The sequence below is a fragment of the Mytilus californianus genome, unplaced genomic scaffold (assembly GCF_021869535.1).
Source record: "Mytilus californianus isolate M0D057914Y unplaced genomic scaffold, xbMytCali1.0.p SCAF_3, whole genome shotgun sequence".
Taxonomy (NCBI): domain Eukaryota; kingdom Metazoa; phylum Mollusca; class Bivalvia; order Mytilida; family Mytilidae; genus Mytilus; species Mytilus californianus.
In genome coordinates, this window is record NW_026262679.1 from 53,635,406 (window position 1) to 53,653,050 (window position 17,645).

The window sequence follows — 17,645 nt, forward strand, 5'->3', positions numbered from 1 at the left end:
AAACCTGTCAGTGGGACATGTACAACTTAATCATTCCATACACCAAACTTTTAAACTTGATGACCGATTCATGAAATGAGGTTGAGGTAATGTCAACCCTGTATGATAGACATGTCGACGTTGCAAGGAATCCATCTACCAAATAGTTTTCCTATTACTCATAAGTGAGAAAATCCCATTACAAAACAATCAATTTTTTATTCAAGCAGTAACTCGATCTGACATGAAAATGAGGTGAAGGACAATAGACATGTGATGGAAATTTCGTAATATAAGGTATCTGCAAGCAACCAGGTATTCTACAATCGGAAATATAAAGCTTTATACAAATAGTTGTTGGTTCTTGTACTGACATCAACATGTACAGTGGATAGTTTGAAAATTACTTGATAAATTTATTGTTCAGTTTGTTATAAGCTGTTTAGCTCAAAATTGGTTTACTCATTGGTTTAATGAGTGGGAACCTTCATTTGAATTATAAAAAGATCCTATTAAAAATTCATCATATGCAAGACAGGAATAAAATACAGAATCCATATCAATCACATCTCAGAAAATGTATGAGGGGATTATTCATTTTAAAATAGCTGCACCTATGTGAGGGTTGTTCAATCAAAGCATACATGGTACCCAGGGAAGGCACTTAAAAAAAAAAAGCCACCATGCTTAACATTAATAAAAAATCTGCATACATTTAACACTCCAGACCCAATCTTTGATGCAAATTGAAGTTGCCTTCACTGGATTACATGCACGTTTGTATTGAATCATCCAATATTTACTTTTTGATAACTATCAATGCAACAGTATACCCTTATATCTCATTTTTTTTGTAGACCAATAAAAAACCATACACTTGATTTATTACAAAATATTTTATATACATAAATACATGAGACAAATACATAAATAAAAACAATACTACACATGTAATAAATGCAACACCAGATGACGACAAGAATATGAAAGACTTCTCTTTAAAGCAATTCCCTAATATCATAATATATTTTAAACCTAAATATCATGATGTCAAATCAATTATTTGGAACAAAGGTAAAATAAAAAGCTCCCTCCCTCAGACTAGGTTTATGACATATGTGTCAATGTAAAATTATTTTTTTACAAATTAAGACTGGGGAAAAAAAATTTCTAGATAAATACTTAACAACCCTAATAAAAAAAGAAACATATTTTATAATTTTAAATCCATTTTTGTGAATACTGAAATGATAACCTGATATTGATTATGACCCCCATGAATTTATGTATGGTGACTTATATAAAATTACCCTCAACTACACTAAATTCTAAACTCAAAATTTAAAAACTTAAAAAGATAAAATTCTGGTAATGTCAACGAAACAACCAAGAGTTCTATTACCTTTGATGAATGTTAAAAATATGTCATGGTTAGTTCAAAATCAAACACTTTCAAGAAAAAATTCTGCATTTTATAAAGATGATTTCCTTTCTGATAATAAACCCCATGTACAAAATCTATATAAATTCCTCTAGTTATGTATAAATATAAAAAAATAAAAAAGATAAAAATTAAACTTTAAACTTCATGATCCATTTTTGACATAACATACAATTGGGCTTCTATTTAAAATAAAGATAGTTCTAGAATTGCTATTTTAAAAATCACAGGAGCATGATTTGGGTCACTGATCGACACATCTTGTAGTCTCTCGCTCACATTCATTACCACAACCAAACACCACATTCCTTTTTTAAGGCAATAAGTTAGGACGTGCATTCACTCATGCTTTCATTCACACAGTGCCACCATTTAAAAACAATTGTTCATTTTGATCATGAGACATTCTGTAATGCTGCTGCTGCTGCAAGATCTTTGATCTGTTGAGATTTCAATTCTGGAATGGTGCTAATTTTCATGAATTTGGAACTGGAATATTTTGTTTTTACAGCCTGTAATGAAAATTAAATTTATTTACATCTAGTGGCAGGAATTAATCAATACAAAATAAAATGTCACACACTGTATTACTAAATAATTCCAGTTATATGTTATTGATTGGGCAATACTGTGGTATTCTAAAAGATCCATTGGGTAACATTGTGGTTTTCAAAAGTTATCACTTTTCATATCACACAAGTATGAATTCCTACACAGGCAAACCATTTTTGTAAGTGTTCATGAAATGCACTTAATATTATGCAAAGTAATAAGGGTTACTTTTCAGAGTTTATGTAAACTCAACCTCTCACTGAAACTTGTCTCCTTAAGCTAAATCCAGTTTTGGTAGTGAATGAGTAGGCGGAGTTTACACCTTTAAATTTTGCCTTCACTGGATAACTTAAAATATCAAAACAAAATCAGTTTAAATCTTCATAAACTGCAACTTCAGAAAATTCTCAAATATCTATTAATTTTCTTATTTGTCATGTAGAATCTTAACAAAATAATACATTAAATTAAAATTGCTAAGAAAAAAACCTGACCTCACAGGACAACTTTTCAAAATTCTAATTATAGATTACCCAAGGATCTACAAATGAGTGTTACAGGGTACAATTTCAGTTAAGGATGATCACTGAGAAACTTCATAGAATATGAAAGACCATAGATAATCTACTTATTTTCCAAGGCAATATCAATGATGTTAGGTTATGATGTCAACCAAGTCTCACTCTTCTGAGAAAAAAACCTGTCTCAGTAGAGTAGCTCAAGATTGAAAATTATCACAAAGATCAAAGGAAAATTTATGAGACTATTGAGTATTGATACACAACCCTTATCCTTTCTTTTTCACAATACAGTCAATTCTGTGCTTGAAGTTGTTCCTTTAAAAAAACTTACTGTAAGTTTACTGTTTTCTGCTTTTACGACTAGACTGGCTAATTTTTGCATTGTGTGGACTAATTCAGTTTCTTCATAACTACTATAATGGGCTAATGTGTCATTCTGAAATATGAAAAAATATTTATAAGGACCAACTCAGACTCATTACAATACTAATTGTCCTTAACTTACACAATTTTTAAGTCTCTTTTTTCAATGCATTGGCTAATGTTAAATAACAAAGATCTCACAATTGAGCAAGTCATTTTGGCTAGCATATATTCGTATCTTGCATGTCCAAGAATGTTATTTTATGAGTTTCAATTTTAGGAACAATTTTCTGAAGCTAGATATATTTTTTTTCATTCTGTAAATCAGAAATGTCATAAGTCACAAATAGACATTTACATCATACAAGTTCAAGTGTAGTTACTGTACACAATTGAAACAAACAAATTAAATTGACCATTTATATGCATGTAGATAATTTTAAAAATATTCTGGCAGATGTAGATCTGTTTTAACCAAAACTTACCCATTTACTACCATCAAGTAATCTGTTAGCTAAACATAAGGCTGATGAAGCTATTTCGGACGGATACACCTGCACCATGTCATACTCGATAATGGTCAGCTCCATTAGATATTTGGCAAGGGTATGTTTGTTTGCATCAACCTGTAATCAATATCAAATATTCATCAGTTATTACCCCAGTTACAATTGAATCAATAACAATAGAAGTTTTTCTTTTATGTTGTGACCTTGAAGTTAAGTTCAATGCCAACTTCAATTGTCTAGATTTATTTTTTTCAAGTTGTTTTTCAAAAGTTGTGTGAATCATAGGCATATAAAGCTTAACAAGTCATATTAATTGAGTACGTTGAATACTGTAGGAGAATTAATGCGAGATATATATGAATATAGGTTTTACCCCTCAACATATACATGAGATGCTTAGCCGTAGAAATTTCCTCCTAGTCCAAACAAAAGTGCTTGTGAAATTGCACTGGAAAAAAAAAAACAGTTAATGTATACAAGCTTGGTTCTTGCGAAAAATTTCAACAGATTCAAGAATATTCTGTTTACCTGTCCAGCTTTAGAATTCCTCCTCAAGAAATGTAAACAAAGAGGTTTTCCAACACTAAAGTCTAATGAGCGTAATATAATTCCTTCCATGTCACGAATCTCTTTCTTAGTATAAGCATTGTCTGTTATATACACAAAGTCAGCTACTTCAGGTGCATACATTTCTTCATATTTAGATGCTATTAACATTGATGTTACACCAACTAATTGTAATTTATTTCTAGATACCGGATGTTCCTGAAATGAAAGAAATGTGTTTTATTTTCTTATATTGTAAGTTTATTTAATAGGGGATATTTCTATCATCTCATACATTGAGAATAATTTCTCTTCCCTCTACAATTCATTGTCTTTTTTAAAATCATTTTGTTTCAGTAACAAGCATGTTGAAACAATATCAAAACTATCAAAGAAAATCCTCTCTCTAGAATGTATACATGTACAACATTTGTATAAGTGAAATACTTAAATATGAAGAGGCAAAATATTAAACGGAAATCTTTTTATAATATGGAAAAGAAGCATGCGATCTTTTTGCTACTCATACTTGTGTGCATGTGCACACCATTTTCAATCGTAGATCTTTTGTTATTTCTTCTTGTTTTTCGAAGCATTCCCACTGTCATGAAAAAAAATATCCTTATTGTAAGTTTCAAAATAATTACCTGTAAAAACCTGTCTATAATGGCTACTGTAAGGTAGAGTGTTTCCTGTAGTAAGTGAAATCTGTGGTGTACTTGACATAACCAGTCTATTAATATGGATCTCATTTTGCCAGTAATTTCTTGTCCTTCTAAATAACCATGCTTCACTGGATATTTATCCTGAAATCGCAATAAAGAATACATTCCACTACAACTTCACGACCATCAAAATGTTCAGTTGATTGTATACCCGCTCTAATATGATAAAAACTTATCATTTAATGTTATAGTTGTTTACTCAAGTGTTCTCCCCAGGATTTTTGGATAGCACCAGGGTAACACATGCTCTTGGTAAAGTGATTTGTATAATGTGTCGTGTCATGTTGTGTCGCTTACCTATATTTCTAGTTACTGTTGTTTTTATGTCTTTTGTTTTGTTTTAATACTGTGGTACTGGGTTATGTAGACATTGAGTCAGAAAATTATTGGTAAAAGAGAAGTAAATCAATAAACAGTTTGTATACTTGAATATCTTTTTAAAATAAATAAAACATGATTCATTACTAAATAATTATAGTAATTAAATCTTTTATAAAATCCATGATCAATATAAAATATCATTTAAGAGTTCAATTTAAACAACTTTCTAGTTTCTAGATTGAAAATTTTTGTATATAAAAGGATTCCTGTCTTAAGGAGACATAGAATTTACAAGAACTAATATTGTTTTATTGTTTGAACCAGTTTCTATCTTAAATTCTAATAAAAAAAAAATTTCATAAACTTTTTTAACATTTTGCCATAAATATAAATTTCATGTAAATATTAAAACTTTTTTGTCTTTGGTGATGACCATACATAGATACAGACTAAATACTGCACTAAAACCTTAATCTTTATTTGACATGATCCATTTAAAAAGAATTCCTTAATCTATCTAAGGTCTATAGTAGTATAGATCTATAAGTAACCATATTCAATGTCAACAACAAAGTCTCCCTATGTTCCCACCTAAATGACAGGAAGTAGATATAAATAGATTTCAACATGTGCTTATGGATATTGTTTATTTCTTTCATTAATTTTGGATATAGATATTCAGTTTGAAGGTACAGTCGTGCATTTTATTTATAAAATAGATTGCAATTAATTGTAAATAAACGAATTTTCTACTTGAATTAACTGGGTCATGTGATATTAGTCCCGAGATTACTCTGGTGGCCAGGGCTGTTTTGCCAGGCATGCTGGGGCCGTAGTTTTTTGTGATCATAAAATTATCTGGTTTGACAAAATTCACCTGGAATTTTATACAGCACAGAAAAGATTTAACAAGTCGTTTAAAACTTTACCGATTTACTATTTTTTAACTGAAAATTTTAGCACCACGGACAAAAATTATACATCGTGGTAAGACAGATAGAACCACGGTAAAAAATTATACATTGCAGGCCCGCGGTCCTTTAAGGGCCTGGGGAGAACACTGGTTTACTTAACCCCACAGATCAGTCATATGTAATTTGACATCCATGCTTAAATCATCATCAGTGAGAGTCGAAATAAAATGTAAAACGCATTTATATTGTAAATAAAAAAAATTTAAAGAGATTTTTCTAGTAATTTCCTGTAACTGCCTTGATCATGTTATTACTGAAACATTGGACAGGATTAAATTCCATCCATCATATAAGACATTTTACTTGTTCAACCAAATTTTCCTCTGGTACAAGACCAACACTTTTGGGGATCTTTGAAATAGCTAAATATATTGAAAGGGATAAACATCTCCCATCTTTTTTTGTCTCAATTTTAAACATGTTAAATGTTTCTTACAGGTTTTCATCACATTATAAATTCTAAAATAAGATAAATGCTTTACAATGGCTTGCATACCTCCAATTCTCTCATATAGTCATATATCTCATTAACATATTCACTAACGAGTTGTGGGTTGTCTTTGTCATTAACATCAATATCTTCCACTCTTGAGAGAGCCTTTGAGAATGCCTCTTCTTTATTGGCACTTATGTCCATACATTCTGGGACAGATGTAGAAGGAGGTCTGGCACTGGAGACAGGTTTCGAAAATTGACTGATCTGTTCTAACTGTATTTCATTGTTCTGTCAAATAAAGGTGAACATGCAAAATCATTCTTTTAAATTGTAGTTATTGAACATATTAAATATTAAACATGCAAATACGCTGGTCAAATGTGAAAACTTTCTGTTAAACTTTGATAAAATTCAAATTATGTCAGTTTTTGTCTTTTCATTTTTTTTGTCAAGACTTATATATGTTGCTTTCATCGCAGTTCTGGTGTTCCAATTAAATATTTGTACAGTATTGCCTTATCTATTATATCTGGTAATGGTATTATTTTGCATTTACTATCAGCTATTCATATGGTAATCTTTGTTGTAGACTTGTCATTTCATTTGTATAACATGTATGGAATTACATGTACATAAATAATACTTACAGAAACTGTTTCGACTAGAGATTTGAGTGACGTAGTTCCTTTGTTTTTATTTAGCACCTTTAATTTGTCAGCTGGCTGGATTATTTCTTTCTTAATTGCTGCTGGTTTCCTGTTTGGGTCAATTGATATTGCTTTGACCTTGTTTCCAATGTCACCAAGAGCTGACCTTTGGCCTGTCTGTGAAGTAGGTCGACCTGCCATTGTTTTGGCTAATAATGCAGCATCTGGATTCTCTCTGTTAAGTGGCATTTTGTGAGTTTGACTCATAATGTTTGCCTGGAATGACAATAATGTACATATAAAACTAAAAAAGATTTCAGTGGGATTATTGAAAAATTAATATACATGTACAGAAAAAGATGACATATTTATAACTTGTTTTTGGATCCAATTGTTTATAATGTATTATCTTTATACATATATACATTATCATGATTTGATTTTTGAATAAAATATTGTTTAAACCAACAGATTTCCTAATGAGAGATACCAATGTATTTCATTCTAACTAACAAGCAATTTACTATTCAAGTTATATTTCATGACCTTGAGGGCACTATAAATCTAACTTGTTTTAATTCCCTTTTTCTATTTGCTGTTTATATTATAAATGTGTTGCCTTAGGTCCTGGGAGGACAGGTGAAAAGATCATGTAACAAACCAAATTTTCAATAAGCATGTATATTATTGCTAACAACTATAAATTTTTATTCTTCACATGTAAATCAGGTCACAAATAATCATTCAGCTACTTTTTTTGTGCCAAGTTTTAATTGCCTAATCCTTAACTTCTACCATTCTATGTCATTTGGTCTCTGGTGGTCTCTTCTCATTGACATTGGCAATCATACCACACCATCTTATTTTTTAACCTGTACAATTTCTTGTAAAAATACTTTTATTCAATAAAAAAACAACATAATTCAACAAACCTAACCAAAATGCTCATTAGCATTTATTATTTTTCATATATGTAAATTAATATTGTTCAAAATGTTTTAGCTGCAAATTGTTTTTAAAAACTTTTTGAAGTGTGTTTTCTTAAGTATGTCCAGAAATATGGTTTTGAAAACTGTTTACTCCCTAAATATACAAGAAACATATGGTCTTCTAGATTTTTTTTTGGATAGCTATGTAATATTTTTTTTCCCCTAGATGATAAATTACTAAGAAGCACAGGTTCCACCTCCCTCAGGCAAAGTTGATTTTGGCTGAATTTATAATTATATGGGTTGGGTATTTTTTTAGGTCCCTGTTGGACATTTAGCTCAGATAGCTCTATATGTATCTAAATATCCCCGTCTTTTGAATTTTTGGGTTTAGCATTTCTGGTAAATAGCGATATTTTCATTATTTTAAGGTACATGTAACAACTTCATATAGCATTACACACAAAATATAACTTGCTGTGTGCATTCTCAGTGTTCAGAAAAGGTTGAAAGTCGAATTGAATTAATGTTATTATTATGTTAAGTCTTCAGTTCTAGCAAGGCCTAAAAAATGTTAGCAGGAACACATGTACATGTATACACCTTATCGCTATTTGTCCGCCATTACTGGACATCACACAGGTTCCCGTAAAATTTTGACGTCATAATACCAAATGTTTGACGCCACAATGGAAAAGTGATTGTTGTATGACGTCAAAAGTTCGAGCGGGACAGATTCTCGGGTCAAGCGGGATTAGCGATAAGGTGTATTATTTAAAGGTTTGTTTAAACTTTATAATTATAAAGTTTTTTCAGAGAATAGCCTGCAAAAACTCCCAAAAATTATGGGGTTACATACAAATTTTATATCATGTGTACAAAGAAAAGGGGGATGGTCAACCTCCATTTATGAAAAAAAATTGAACATGCACGTGGTGCAAGAAAGCTGGTGATTTGTAAATCCAAGGTTGAGCAAACAATGTACCATGAGAAAAAACAAAGGTCCATACTGGTTTATGCAAAAAAAATGTCATGGACAAGTTTATTCCTGCCAACCGTGACGGATACGAATTTTGTTTTATTTACAAATTTTGGACAAATTTCATCGTTTTTGAGCTAAATAAACAATAACTTATATGCAAAATGTTGTATTTATAAATGCTTTACTTTATTTTTCCTGAAATAATGTCCGTTTCATTAAATAAATTTACCTACTTGGGTCGTCAAAACATGTCCGAGTTTGTTTCGCAGCATTTGGACGATATATTCTTAACGCGAAATTGCATAAATTAGACCACTTTTCACTTACCGATTGTGCTCTTGTAGTCAAAGCCATTTTATCTTGTAAAACGTATTATATTTTTTGCATCAGCTATGAAAAAACTGCAACTTTGACCAATGTTACTCCTTGCCTATTTTCATAGCATACTGACGTTTTCCATTGAAATTCTCTGCGGGCTAATTCAAATGAACCGCTGCGTTTTCATTGGTTCATTTTCTACACAACATCTTTCTGATTGGTCGATAGATTGTTACTTGTATCGGATAATTTTTTTCGTCAAAAAATGTATAACGGTGTTCTAAAATGTTCTTATTTCTAAAGACATACAATTATTAACATTTAAAAATTTCTAAAATATTTTGATTGCATTTATCACAGTTTTAAAAAGTGGTTTCACTTTGAAGGTAATCATTCGGAAACTTTTTGATTTTTTCATTTAAATGAATGAAGAGTTTTTTCCGAATGAAATTTCGAGCGAGAAAATGAAACAAGACTTTACACGTTTATTTACAAGGTGCTAAATGTAGTTAAATGGTCATGAATGAACAGATCTGCAAGTCTGTACATAATTCCATTAACGCGTCTTCTATTAATAGACAAAAATAACATATATATCCACGGAATATATTCAATATAAAATTATTTATAATAGGCATGAAAACACATGTGAAATCAAAAAGTGTTACATTCCTTAAATTATCTTTGATTTGTTTGTACTTGTAAATTGGATATTTTCAAAAATGATAATGAAATTTTAACAACAAAATGTACTTTAAAACTATAAAATCAATGATTGAATTACATGCTTAAAATGTTATTTGGTTTTTAAAAATACTTTATAAAATGTACAGTGCAATACTACACAATTAATGTTGCACAAAAAAGGAAAAAACTGAATATTTCCAATAATTGATTAAATGAAGGTTTCTTTAGCTCAAGCTTCAGATAATGAATTAATAAAAAGATAATTTATTAAACTCTTTTGGTAAAAAAGTACCAGTAATCATAAAAATTTCAGTTTTACTTTTATATTTTTTGGCATAAAATTACTTTGGAAATGCTGTACATGTTTGGAGGTATAAAAGGTTATCTTAAGTTCCTTTTAGTATGTACTATAGTTTGATAATCCTCAGATTTATCAACAACAGAATGAATCTATTTTGAGGCTATAATTGATGGATTAGAGAGCCAGTTTTACTATTATTAATAAATCTATATCATAAATTGTAGAACTTTTTACATTCTATAAACTTTAATGTCACATTTGAGCATTTTGTAGCAAGAAGAAAATGTATAGAACAAAGATCACAATATGGCTTTTTTTTATTAAGAAATAACTTGAAATGTCGGACTCAAGAGATGTGTCAGGTGCTAGGAAGAGTAACCCTATTTTCTTAAACAAATAAAAGTTTAGATTAAGCCACAGAAATAGTTATTTTCATTAATTATAAAAGAAAACTTCAAGAGAATGTGATTCATGTATTGCATATATTTCATTTATAGTTCATATCTGTAGAATCTCTGATAATGCTTACATATGCAAAAATAAAAGGATTGACTTTGCATTATAAACATTTTTAACGGATTAGTATTTTAAACTTTTTTACCACAACTTTATATATTGGCAAGCTGCATAATGTAATATACATACAGATTTTAAACTTGCAAGTCAGTGGGAGGACAATTATCAAAGAATTGTTATTATTTTAAAATATTTTTAGCTGTTATTCTCAACTAAAAGAATTTTTTAGTTGTAATTATTTGTTTTAAATATTTTAATTAATGAAACAAATATTTCTGTAATTTATTTTCTTAGGGTATGCTTAAAATAGCTCATGATATATATTAAAAGGCTTATGAAGAGTTGCATCACATTTACAAAAATTTGTTAATGAAAAAATTCAGAATAAGTTAACGTGTACAGGCAAACATGCAGTGAATATGAAACACAAGGGTCAACCCAAAGTTTTTTTTTGGAACACATGTAAAAACTGCAAACAATGAAATTTACACATTGGTGGGATCTTTTGGAAGAAAAAAAATATTGTTAATCCAAGTTTAAGAAGAATACGTCAATAGTAAATGAACATATCTAGCTATTTGTAACAATAGATCTATTCATTAAGCAAATTGATTTAAAATTTTGATTAAATCTTATTGAGGTTTTCTCAGATTACTGAATAGAAACTTCATTGTCCACACAGTCAATGTAAAAAGTGGGAAAAGATTCATTTTTTTTTCACTTTTAATTTCTCAAAATTTAGTCCTCAGAATTTTTATTTATAATTGTAGCCTTCAGGTATAAATGGTGAATATTTTAAGAAAGTTTAAGGATATGTTCTTTTTTTGTCATTGATTGATATGCTGCCATTCACCTGTTCGTTATTATGTTCATTTATTGGTAACTGCATCAAGTCTACATTTATTTGAATTTTTATTCAGGTTCATTTCTCAGAAACATATGTATACAGTAAAGTATCAGTAATATTTTACTACTGCAGATCTCTTATTTAAGTTCAGTGCTCTTCTGGGGCCTCAGTGACCGAGTGGTCTAAGTAGTTTCAACTACTGTATCACTAGCCTGTCAACACTGAGGTTGTGAGTTCAAACCCTGAGGTGGCAGTTGTGCGTGACTACGATCTTAATTGACAAGAATTGTCAGTTTTCCTGTGGAAGGTCTGTGATTCCCTCAGGGCTCTCAGGCTTCCTCCACCAATTGAAATACTCTTTCAGAAACTTTTGAAACACTGTGACAAACATTTTTCAAGGGACATCAGTATTATAAGATTTAGTTTTCACTTGAATTTGTATCCTAGTTGATACTGTGCTAAATTTGTTTGTTTTTTATGCCCCATCTATGATAGTAGAAGGGCATTGTGTTTTCTCGTTCGGTGTCCCTCTGTCTGTCTGTTAGTCCCATATCCATAAAAGTTTTAGTTCAAGGTAGTTTCAGGTCACATCAACATGAAACATAGTACACATCTTCTTTATGAAGTGAACTGTTTAATTTATATGCCAAATAAGGGTTTTGACCCAGATTTGGTGGTTCACTGACCAAGGAAATGTGATAGTGCGTTTCACGTTAAAGTTTTGGTTTAAATAAGTTTGTGGTAATATCAACATGAAATGTAGAACACATGTTCCATATGAAGTGAATTGTTTATTATATGCCAAATTATGGTTTTGACATAGATTTTGTTGTTCACTTAACATGGAAATGTGATAGTGCAAGTGAGGCATGGTGTCCCCATAATGGACACATATTTTTGTTTTTCATATTTTTTTAAGGGGGAATCTAAAATGCAAATTTCTGTCATTTGACACTAAATTATGAAAGAGAGATAACTTAAAATACATTGTACCTTTTAAAACTCACTTAAAATAATGACAAAATTTAGTTATGTTATAAAATTTATGTCATAGATAATAGAACATAAACTTTCATTACAGTTTGAAGAGCATAAGAGACAATCCAGTGAGGTGTTTTCCTATTCTATTTTTAACTTCTACATTTTCAGTTTTACACAGTGTGAATAAGGGAAATAACTGAAGATGGAAGAATTGAAGAGAAGATTGGAATTTAATAACATTTCAGTGCAGATTCAGGTAGGAAATAAGTTTTGCATTTATGATTTTAATAAGGTCATGTCAATAAGTCATTAAAAAAAAATATGAGACAGAAAGTTTAAATTGATACTGATTTTTCATCCACATAGTCATTTAAAGTATAACTGAGTTAGACACTGAAACTGGCCTCGATGTTTTACTTCACATCATTGTAATGACCACATGAAATTATTCTTTAAGAATTCCATAGGTTTTTTTTTATCTCCTTATGATCAACGCCAGGCTCTTTCTAATCTATATCATTCTACATGAGACTGATTACTTTTTTGAGCATTTATTCTTCTTGTTTGTGTTTACACATTGTCAGGCTTTTGTTCTGACATGTTTGAATACAAATTTACTTTTACAAATTGTGACTTGGATGGAGAGTTGTCTCATTGGCACTCATACCACATCTTCTTATATCTATGTATGACATTGTAATGGAAGAAAACTTTATATTCAAAGCTCAAATAAGATAATTGCCTTCTCAGGACTCTTTCTGGTGGTTTTTTGTCGAGCCTGCGACTCTGTCGCCGAAAGCTCGACATAGGGATAGTGATCTGGCGGCGGCGGCGGCGTTAGCTTACTTCTTAAAAGCTTTATATTTTAGAAGGTGGAAGACCTGGATGCTTCATACTTTGTATATGGATGCCTCATGTTACGAAGTTTCCGTCAGTCACATGTCCAATGTCCTTGACCTCATTTTCATGGTTCAGTGACTACTTGAAAAAAAAGTTAACATGTATTGTAATGTTAAATTCTCTCTTATAATAAGTAGTAGGATAACTAAATTTGGTATGTGCGTACCTTGCAAGGTCCTCATGCCCGTCAGACAGTTTTCACTTGACCTCGACCTCATTTTATGGATCAGTGAACAAGGTTAAGTTTTGGTGGTCAAGTCCATATCTCAGATACTATAAGCAATAGGTCTAGTATATTCGGTGTATGGAAGGACTGTAAGGTGTACATGTCCAACTGGCAGGTGTCATTTGACCTTGACCTCATTTTCATGGTTCAGTGGTCAAAGTTAAGATTTTTAGTTTTGGTCTTTTTTTCTAAGACTATATGCAATAGGTCAACTATATTTGGTGTATGGAAATATTTTATGATCTATATGTCAGTCGCGCAGGTTTTATTTGACCTTGACCTCATTTTCACAGTTCATTGCTCAGTGTTAAGTTTTTGTGTTTTGGTCCGTTTTTCTTAAACTATTAGCAATAGGTCAACTATATTTGTTGTATGGAAGAATTGTTAGCTGTACATGCCTGCCTAGCATGGTTCATCTGACCTTGACCTCATTTTCATGGTTCATTGGTCAATGTTTAGTTTTCTTGGTTAATGTTAAGTTTATGTGACAGTTGTAATAAAACTTTATATTTAGGACTATCAACATAATATCAGTGATTAGTAAAGAAGGCGAGACATTTCAGTGTGTGCACTCTTGTGAACATATTTGATCATCCCTTTGAACATTGGACAGTTACAATAAAGACTCCAACACTGCATGCCGAGAATTCTAGACAATGAAATCTTAACCCTTGGGTGTCTGAGATTTCCAGTTGTAGTGGTCTTTCTGCTGCTGTATTCTTTATTTTCCACTTCAAAATAGATATATCTATACTATTAAAAGAGAAGACCTCATTTTGTGTGTCGCTTCTCTTCCTTCCACCATGTCCACAATAAATAAATCATCATGCCTCTGTGTCCTATAGGTACCTTGCATAGTCGCATTTGTCATCCATTCTTATGATTATTCAGTTTGGGTTATTTGGGGAGAAAAACGAAAATAAAGACTTCCGGATATTGTTTCAGTCATCAGACCGATTTTTAAGTCATAGACAAGACTTCCGGTTTTAAACTTGCAAATAATTTTCATAAGTCCTCGGGGACAGGACAATCATTTTCGCGTTTATCTGCATGTATACTATGATTATACTACTATAATATATAGAGACTCTCTATAGATTATAGCAGTGATCGCCGTGGAGAAGAAACTTGAAATTGATAGTTAATATCACATACACTTTATAATACACGTATGTTCATAGTATACAGAAACGCGAAAATATTGGAATTCAACAGAAAAAAAAAAAAATAACGGACTTTGGAAAAAAGAGGGAGGGCTTAAAAATATTGTCCTGTCTCCAAGTACCTATGATTTTTGATACCTTTTCTGAAATTGTCCAGACATAACTGGCGGATCAAAAAATTTTCATAAGGATGGGGGGGCATACACATCTTTTTCTTATTTCAAATTGCTTAAAGTGTGCAGGGTCGGGGAAAACCCATAAGTTCACCTCACTGCACTGAGGGGGGGGGGGGGGGGGGGGTTGCACTGACTTCCTAAGAGGGGTCCCGCTCCAGTCATGCATCATTGATTCCCTATATAATCAACAAATTTTTCCCACAAGGAGGGGGGGGGTGGTCCGAGCCCCCTGAAAAACCCTCTAAATCCGCCTCTGCATGTAATCTTTTACAAAAATTCATCCTACTACAGTTTACATACTTTCAACCAAGCTCTAAATGCCCGCGATTTCGAGGGTGTGTTCTAGTATATATATACATTATTAACAATTAATAACATGTCATTTTTGTTGAGCCTGCAACTTTTGTCGCAGAAAGCTCGACATAGGGATAGTGATAACTTCTTAAAAGCTTTATGTTTTAGAAGCTAGAAGACCTGGATGCTTCATACTTTGTATATAAATGCCTTATGTTAAGAAGTTTCAGTCAGTCATATGTTCATTGTCCTTGACCTCATTTTCATGGTTCAGTGACATTATTTGTAATGTTAATTTCTTTCTTATAGTGAGTAATATGATAACTATATTTAGTATGTGCGTACCTTGCAAGGTCCTCATGCCCATCAGACAATTTTCATTTGACCTCGACCTCATTTCATGGATCAGTGAACAAGGTTAAGTTTTCGTGGTCAAGTCCATATATCAGATACTATAAGCAGTAGGTCTACTATATTTGGTATATGGAATGATTGTAAGGTGTACGTTTCCAACTAGTAGGTGTCATCTGACCTTGACCTCATTTTCATGGTTCATTGGTCAAAGTTAAGTTTTTGAGTTTTGGTCTTTTTTTCTAATACTATATGCAATAGGTCAACTATATTTGGTGTATGGAAATATTTTATGATGTACATGTCAGTCTCACAGATTTTATTTGACCTTGACCACATTTTTACGGTTCATTTCTCAGTGTTAAGTTTTTGTGTTTTGGCCTGTTTTTCTTCAACTATAAGCAGTAGATCAACTATATATGTTGTATGGAAGGATTGTAAGGTGTATATGTCTGTCTGGCAGGTATCATCTGACCTTGACCTCATTTTCATGGTTCATTGGTCAATGTTAAGTTTTCCTGGTTAAGTTTGTTTCTTAGATACTATAAGCAATAGGTCAACTATATTTAATGCATAAATTGATTGTAAGGTGTACATGTCTGTCTGGCATGGTTCATCTGACCTTGACCTCATTTTCATGGTTCATTGGTCAATGTTGAGTTTTCTTGGTTAAGACTGTTTCTTAGATCTGTAAGCAATAGGTCAACTATGTTTGGTTTATTGAATGATTGTAAGGTGTACATGTATTTCTTGTTTGGTATATCTGACCTTGACCTCATTTTCTTGGATCATGTTAAGTTTATGTGTTACTTGTAGTAAAGCTTTATATTTAGGACTATCAACATAAAATCAATGGTTAGTAAAGAAGGCAAGACATTTCAGCGTGTGCACTCATGTTCCTTTATTGGTGTAGAACATGTCTTCTCTCGATATAAAAATATGGATAATAAACTTTCCAGAAGAACTTTTGACCTTTGTACTTTGTAGCTGTTAACTACAGAAAGTAATGAAGTTGTAAATGTACATTAAATAAGATAAGCAACAACTGAGCAATTATATAGATGATCATATTGGTATATGCTACACGTACTTGCAAAAATGGAGACATTATCATTTTCATCAGTTAAAAATGAAATTTTTAAAAACACTATATATTCTTTTTTGAATTTGCTTTATTTTTTTTTAATGCATTAGAACAATTACCTTGTTTATGAATCAAATATATGTGATTTGATTTTTATGTTGAGAAAATTTAGACATAGTAGTGTTTAATTAAGGGGAGATAATTAAGAGTTTATCACTTCAAGTCAACCTGTTTTTGCACATTTATGTGAAATATCAAGAAAAAAAGAAGGATATCTAATTTTAATTTAAGTCTGAAAGTGATCAACATTTTCTCCTTGAAAACTGATAATTTTTACTGATTATTTTCAGTTAAAAGAATACTCCTCCTCAGGGAAAAATACAATGGCCTATACTTTTAAAATTGAATCTTGAATGTTTATACCTTGAATTCTCTGTTAGTAATATAAGAATTCATCTTACAAAGATTATAATGAATTGTGTCTACCTTAAGGGCGAAGACCTTGTACAGTTATTATACACGACAGTAAGAATAAATGTGCAAGACCCCTTTGTTTTGATGTAAACAGTTTGATTAAAACAATTTTTAAATACATGTATAAATGCTCTACACAGGGATCTATAAGATTTCTGAAAGTGTTGTGATTTGAAAATAGCAAAGCTGACAAGTTTGAAAAATGAGATATGTATATTATTTTATCCATCAGATTTATATTGTGGACTTCTGTGGATTTACCCAGTATAATAATTTGTTGGGTATTTGAGAATTCTTGAAAAACTCAGCAGACCTTCCTAATTTCCTGATTTAGGGATGATTTCCACCTAAAATCCTCAATTATATATAAACCAGATACTTTAAAACAGACTTTCAAAGGAG

General features: G+C 31.2%; 2 protein-coding genes across 2 annotated transcripts in view; one reads left to right on the top strand and one right to left on the bottom strand.

The window, feature by feature from the left end:
• Positions 1–860: 860 nt before the first annotated feature.
• On the bottom strand, positions 861–9,416 carry LOC127734872 (G2/mitotic-specific cyclin-B-like). The gene is made up of 8 exons (XM_052244920.1): positions 9,253–9,416; positions 7,015–7,290; positions 6,428–6,655; positions 4,559–4,717; positions 3,894–4,130; positions 3,342–3,482; positions 2,825–2,929; positions 861–1,932 (listed from the first exon to the last, which is right to left on the bottom strand). The coding sequence occupies exons 1-8, from the start codon at positions 9,277–9,279 to the stop codon at positions 1,816–1,818; spliced, it is 1,290 nt and encodes a 429-aa protein (XP_052100880.1). The 5' UTR covers positions 9,280–9,416; the 3' UTR covers positions 861–1,815.
• A 279-nt stretch (positions 9,417–9,695) lies between these two features.
• Positions 9,696–17,645, top strand: part of LOC127734858 (focadhesin-like) — a 319,452-nt gene continuing 311,502 nt past the window's right edge. The window contains exons 1-2 of the mRNA XM_052244903.1: positions 9,696–9,739; positions 12,744–12,831. Of these exons, the coding sequence (XP_052100863.1) occupies positions 12,778–12,831 (54 nt within the window). The 5' untranslated portion in view covers positions 9,696–9,739; positions 12,744–12,777. The remainder of the gene's footprint in view (positions 9,740–12,743; positions 12,832–17,645) is intronic.